Raw genomic sequence first — 7,125 nt, 5'->3', positions numbered from 1 at the left:
ATAACGACCATAAAAATTGCGAAATGCTGATTTTAAACCAGACTGTTAAAAACCCTGTACCATCAACTTGTTTGTCAGTAACCTGCCTCGATTTAAAAACTAATCATACGCAGAACAAGCTTTTGCGTATCAAATCAGTTGAGAGATATAAACACCATATGCAGGTGATAATGGAATATTGCTACATAACTATGGGAAGTTGACGATGGAAAAGCTGATATAATCCCGATTGTCATAAAGTTGAGTTGTTAGTTTGCTGTTAATATCTATTTTCAATAAAGTACATAAATATGAAGCAGAAGTGGACGACCGTGTGGTGTTTTAAATTTCGAGTTCAAAGGTATATATCGAATCGACATATGAATGAAAATTAGTGACATCAATTTGTCACCCTTGCGTATCGAATCGATTGAGAGACATGAACACCATATGCAAGTGATAATGCAATATTATAAGTATGGGAAGTTGAAGATGAAGAAGCTGAAATCATCCCGTTTTTCATAAAGTTGAGTTGTTAATTTGCCGCTAACATTTATCTTCAATACGATATCTAAGTTCGAAACAGATGTGGATGGCTCTGTGATATCTTTTATTTCGAGTTCACTGTGATATATCGAATGAACATGTTGTGTAGATCGGAATATACACAGATGCGAAGCAAAAATATGCTTAGCGTAAATGTATTTTGCTTGGTTACCATTTTTAAGACCTACAACATCATATAAAGTGTAAACATCACTGTATGACGTCATTAAAAAGAAACTTTTGGATGTACCGTACCACATTAATTTTACATATATATAAGAAAGGTTGACACCCTTCTGTAAAGTATTAACAGGAAGTTTCAAATAGAATAAGTAAAGATAAAGATCGACATGCTGAAATTGACGGATCGCCGAATCTTTTAGTGACGGGAGCATCAGCCAATCAGAGAGCTCCATTTACACGCGCTTTCTGAAGCTAAGGACGCACCGCCATTTTTCCCGACAACAAGCGAAAATTCGACATTTTATCGGATTGTTTACATTGGTTTATGACAACGCAATTATGGTGAAACGTTGCTGTTGGGGCACTTGTAACACTGATAGCAGATACCCAGATCGGCTTCAAGGAGAGATAGTGTTCATTCCTTTTCCAAAACCTGGAAGAAACTTGGAAAAAGCTAAGAGGTGGATACGCTTGTGTGGTCGTCCCCATTATATATTTTTAATGAAGATATACTCAAAGAAAGAGGGAAAGCGAAACATTTATACGTGTGTTCAAAGGTAATATGCTCACCGATACTTGTAACGCTCATTAAAATAGCATTAAACTCGTAAATAGAAAGTACAAAGGGGACATAGCTGCAGATCTGGTGCCCGTGCAGGTCGACTGATGACTCGTGTAAATACAAGTTTTTTGTCGTGCACAGTTACATGTAAAGTGCTCGGTAATATGAAATGCAAATGAATAGGTAGGTATATCAAAATATTAGTGATTATGTTATATAATCAAAACTCCTTTATGCAAACCCATGCAGTTAAATACGACCTGACGACTAAATATAGCATCGAAGGATTCAGGATTTTAACAGGGGGATCAAAAGTTTGGCAAAATAACCATTCTATTGGTATTCATTTTGTTTTTATTTTAAGCTTCTGTCATGTATAACCTTATTTTTTGTGAAACCATTTTAACATATTAGACAGTAGAATTTGATCACTAAAACTTAGTGAAAAATAAAATTATGAGGAAAATCTTGAATCAGTCCATTTAAGACTTAAAGTACTGTACATGTACTCAATCACTGTGACAGTAGATTCAGGTATTCTATAATCATGTAAAACGGATACTGAAACATGTCGACTGAGGATGCTTACTTCCCTATGCACCTGATCCCACCTCTGGTGTGTCCAGGGGTTCGTGTTTGCCCAACTATCTATTTTGTATTGCTTGTAGGAGTTATGAGATTGATCACTGTTCGTTATCTTCACCTTGCATTATTATAAAATTGGGTGTTTTAATTGTTACAATATTTAAAAGATAAATTGGATTTTTTTATGTGTTCCTTTTTAAAATTATCAGCATTTTGTCAATGGCCAGCCATCTGAGATGCATCCTGATCCAGTGTCTGCAGTCAGTTATGATGCATTGACACCAGCTCGAAAACCACCCACCAAAAGAGGGTCAAGTTCAGAAACGAGAACTACATCTAAGCAACAGATTTTGATGGACACTAGTACTGATATGTAAGTTGTAGTGCATGTACATACAACAGGGTGTCAATTTAAGCCACTTTGGGTCTAAAAAATATGGGATTATAAGGAAAACAATTTGCAGTTTATAGGGCAAATATAGGGATTTTACAGCAGATTTATAGGAATAAATAGGGTTTTTATTAAAGAATTTGTAACAAAGTTTATTGTTTCTGCATAGTATGTTTCTGGAGAAGAAATAATATTAAACATAAACAAAGACAAAATCCTTTCAGATGTGGACAGTTTTCCATCCAACAAAAAGTTCTTATACAATGATCATAGTTATTCTCTTCATACATGTAACAATCTAATTAAATATCAATCTAGAATCAGCTCTCTTTTTTTTTCTTTTTTTTTTATCATTTTTGAAAATAGGACTGCCATTTCTTTCTTCTCTCTTTTTTTTGTGGATATATAGGGTTTTATAGGAATTTTTATAATGACTTGTAGGGTATATATAAGAACCTTTGAGTTTATAGGAATAAATAGGGACTTGACACCCTATGTTATAACTATATATATATATATATATATATATAGTATTGTATGATACATCTGCAAGATAAAGCATTTTGAAGTAAATATTCTCACATTTAAAAAAATGACAATGCATGTACAGTGTACTATATTTAAGCAAAACCTTTACCCAGTCTGACAAAATTTCATCTTTAAGAAAATATTTGTAAGAAAAATGTTTCTTTGTAATCCATATCAAAGAAATCAGCACAATGAAGCTGGCAGTGATGTGTTAAAGGCATCATCTGAAATTCAACATGTTTCAACGACTGCAACTACAAGTTCTCAAGCATCAGCAACAGAAAATGTTAACCCAATTATTCCTGGTAATTATGTTCTATGATTGAATATTAGTATCAAGGAGCAGTATTTGCAAATGACATGATATCTATGCACCAAAATAAAAAAAAATGTAAATACGCCACTGAAAGTGTAAAGAGAACTTTACTCAACTGAATTTGAATTATCTAGTACATTTATATACAAATTTAAGTGTATGACAGCAAACAGAATTTTATCTCCAAGATTCTCTAAATACATCTACCATACAAAGATATTAATGACCAGTAAACAAATCTTTCTGTCACACTGAGTCAGTGTTTATTGTGTTCTTGTTGTCATGAGGGGAGGGGGCATATTATGCCAGGTACAAATACATTCTTGTTTTCATAGTTGGTGTGGTAAATCAACATCATACATGTAGATCAGAATCACATTTGTGGATAAATGGCTTCAATTTTGGATATAAAACTTAGCTAGTTTTTGAACTAGCACATCCATTGTAGACTTGTTTGGATAAACTCTTTCTACATATACGTCTTGTGTGGTATATGTAATGAAGTCACAAAATGGAGCTCCGGTGACTAGAAGCTGTCCTTGGACTTGATACCAGTGGGAATGCTCATGTTGTAAGCTGAAAGTGTCGCCATTTCTTTGGAGGAAGAAATCATTTCTTGTTTCACATCCTTCACTGATGGTCTTGTCTCTGACAGAGTAAGGACATTTAATTTCAATCAAGTCACTTTTAGACTTATCACACACTATGGCATCAGGAGTAGCGCCTAGAAATGGTAGTTCTGTGTTTACAATCAAACCTATATCATGAAAATGGTGTCCCGTTTTCTTAATGTATATTTGCTTGGCAATGTGTTCATTCGCTTTACCATATGATGTAGCAGAAGATGTGAAATCATTCTTTTGAAATGTGTTCTTTAAAAATTTCTGGTTTACGTCTTTTTTTCTTCTTATGATTAGTCCGAAATTGGATGCCGTTATTCTCTTACTTCGTTCTGTATGCCATATTTGGTTCAGACTTTGAGATCTTGTTGATTTTTCCAAATTAATTGCATCACTCTGTGTCAAATTAAGCTCAGTCCATTCATGTGTAAGATTTTGAATGCATTCAAGGTCAACGCAGGTGTGAAGGGCTTTTGGGAACACAGTACTTCCACAGTTTTCTGCTGCACGGGGTTTTGTAATAGGTAAAATCAATGGTGCCTGAAATTATGCAATAATAAATACATTGTAATGATAGACATGACATATAATGTTGAGGGTTATGTTTAGGATCTCCAATGAGTTGATCGGATTTGACTTTCATGGAAAAAAGTGTGTTTTCTATCGGGATCCATGTTGAGTTGTATATAAATCATGTCTAATGAAAAACCATTCAAGATTCTTTTTATCATATATGTTTTACATTATTGTACTACCCATGAATACTACAAAAAGAAATAATATTAAATTTTCTAAATATATTGCAGGTTGTAATCCACTTGAAATACTGGCCATTATTGCTGACAATACTGCATTAACTGAAGAGAAGGAAAAACTGCTCCGAATTTATTTTGAGCTGCAACAACAAAATTCAGGACGATTTGGATATAAAAAACTGAAGGACACTGATTATCAGTATTATACCGGGTTTTCTAAAGACCGGTTCAATGTTTTATACTCATTTTTAGTACCAACAGAAGAATATCCTATTATATGGAGTAAAACTCTTAGAGGTGCAAAATCGTTGTCAACAAAGGATCAGCTCTTGCTTGTTTTGATAAAACTGAGACAAAACTTTGACTTTAGACATATTTCATATTTGTTTGATATACCTGTGCAAGACTACAGTGCAATATTCACCCACTAGATTAATTTCATGTTTTTCAGACTAGGTAGTGTAGATATATGGCCTCATCGTGAAGTAATAATCGAAAACATGCCTGAAAATTATAAGAAAGATTTTCCAGAAACTTTCGTCATTATTGACTGTACGGAGTTAAAAGTACAAAAGCCCAGTTCTCTCAATCGACAGAGTCAATGTTATTCTGACTATAAGTCATGCACAACTTTGAAAGGACTTGTGGGCATAGATCCAAGGGACTCTGTAATATTTTCTTCCATGTTATTCTCTGGATCAGTATCTGATAAAGTTATTACAAAGGGGAGTGGCTTCGTTAAAGTATTGTCAAACCTTAAACAATGTGGGAAATTACAAAATGGTGATGGAGTTATGGTGGACAAAGGGTTTAATATTGAAAAGGAAATCGAAGCTATTGGTCTTCGACTAAACATTCCACCTTTTTGCGTCATGTGCAACACAGATGAAAGCTTCAGAGGTAACAGAAACTGTCAAAATAGCCAAACATCGTGTGCATGTTAAACGGGCTATTGCTCGTATAAAACAGTTTAAAATATTGTCAGGCAAAATTAGTCTTTCTTTTTTTAGTATTGTTGATCAGATATGGTTAACCTGTTCTGTATTGACCAATTTTATGCCATATATAATTCAAGATAAAGAAAACTGCTAAACTCCATTCAGTAAATGTGTTTTGGTGTAAATTTGATAATGTCAACGAGGTTTTCCTACAAACGGATTTTTTTAAATGAATCGATTGCATGTGAAAATATAATAATCATTGATATTTAGTGTATAATGCTACAGCAAAGAAATTTGATATGGATGAAAATTGGAGTATACTTGCAACAATATTTTGAAATTGAAAACTTTCAAATTTACTTCATTTAGACACAATATGCAGTTTTAGTAGAAAGCAATCTGACCAAAAAAAAATGTTTAAACCTCTGCTGGACTCGAACCCTTGATTTACAGTTCAGCAGTCGATATGCTAAGCTACTCAGCTAGACGATGATTTTTGAAATGAAAAGACAAATATTGCTGATATTTATATTTCATTCCATGTTTTAAAAGGAAGTCAGTCATTATGATACTGTAGAGTACCTCCTTAAAAAGTTTAATTCATATATTTTGTCTGAATAATGTTTGTAACTTACATGCTAGCTGAGAGGAGATCCTATGTCATGAGCACGGAATGGAGTGTCAACAGTTGGTCCTGCTGCTGTGGATACCAGATAGGAAATCGGGGCTTGTTTAAACTTTTTCAGGATTTCCATATCCATTTCACCGATTTCAGTTTTCCTGAAAATTGTTGAAAATAATTTTGAATGACCATTTAAAAGAACTTTATGTTGTAACAAGTGTTCAGTGCCAAACACTTGGGCGTGACTTGGCAGCTCTGTGGTTTGGAGTCTTTTGGCTGAGACCTAATAACTACACCTGTAAAAACTTGTTAGAGGCCAGGGGCCCGTTTTACAAAACAACTTGCGGTAAGTCTTAAATTGTATTTTACAGTTATTACTTTAAAAATGAATGAATTAAAACTTTTCGAAGGCTAAATTTTCAATATTTTCTTTAAAAAATATTTTGCATTCGGAGTGAATGACTTACAATAAAGTTGAAAAGTTTGTCGTTAGTCTGAAGTTTTTTTGTAAAACACACCCCTGGTGTCCTTGTAGGTGCTTTACAACTAAGTGAGTCTTTTCTGCTGAAAAGCCTTAATTTGGTCAAAACATTGGGCACGTGTATATATATAATTTAAAGAATGTCTCCATGTGAGTGCAATATAGAATGACAATCAGTCATGCAAAACAATTACCAAAAAAAATGAAGAGAAAAAATTGATTGAAAGATGTACACTATTTTTTTTACCGTGTGTCAACAAAAGAATTGTGGTAATTGGCTTTCTTTTTCTGTTTAGGTTTGATGGGTTGGAAATGATCATCTGGGACACTGGTTCTGGTTGAATCTTGTCACCTCTTGGCTTATCCGACTGTTGGGGAGGGAAGTTGATGACAGCATTGAGGGAATTTCAACAAAACCAGAAATCTTCCACTGCTCCAGAATCATGATAACAGCTAAGACATGTGCACATTGACCTGCTTCCCTGTAATATGTACACAACATGAAGAAATAGAAACCAATCCCCACACCAAATTTGCATAATATACATTTATCAAATTAACAATAGCATTATAACACTACATGTACCACAATACAAAATTATTTTACACATATATG

The 7,125-nt window shown here is 33.8% G+C and overlaps 1 protein-coding gene across 2 annotated transcripts; it reads left to right on the top strand.

The window, feature by feature from the left end:
• Window positions 1–922: 922 nt before the first annotated feature.
• On the top strand, window positions 923–5,445 carry LOC125655106 (uncharacterized). 2 transcript variants are annotated; one of them, XM_056152484.1, is made up of 4 exons: window positions 923–1,265; window positions 2,065–2,228; window positions 2,955–3,079; window positions 4,517–5,445. In XM_056152484.1, the coding sequence occupies exons 2-4, from the start codon at window positions 2,092–2,094 to the stop codon at window positions 4,894–4,896; spliced, it is 642 nt and encodes a 213-aa protein (XP_056008459.1). In that variant the 5' UTR covers window positions 923–1,265; window positions 2,065–2,091; the 3' UTR covers window positions 4,897–5,445. The 2 variants fall into 2 exon arrangements, with proteins under 2 accessions (XP_056008459.1, XP_056008462.1); XM_056152487.1 differs by lacking the exon at window positions 923–1,265 and having other exon boundaries at window positions 1,862–2,228.
• Window positions 5,446–7,125: the final 1,680 nt, after the last annotated feature.

This window comes from Ostrea edulis, chromosome 1, assembly GCF_947568905.1.
Source record: "Ostrea edulis chromosome 1, xbOstEdul1.1, whole genome shotgun sequence".
Lineage (NCBI taxonomy): Eukaryota > Metazoa > Mollusca > Bivalvia > Ostreida > Ostreidae > Ostrea > Ostrea edulis.
The sequence above is the reverse complement of the archived record's forward strand: the minus strand, read 5'-3'. Positions and strand labels throughout refer to the sequence as shown.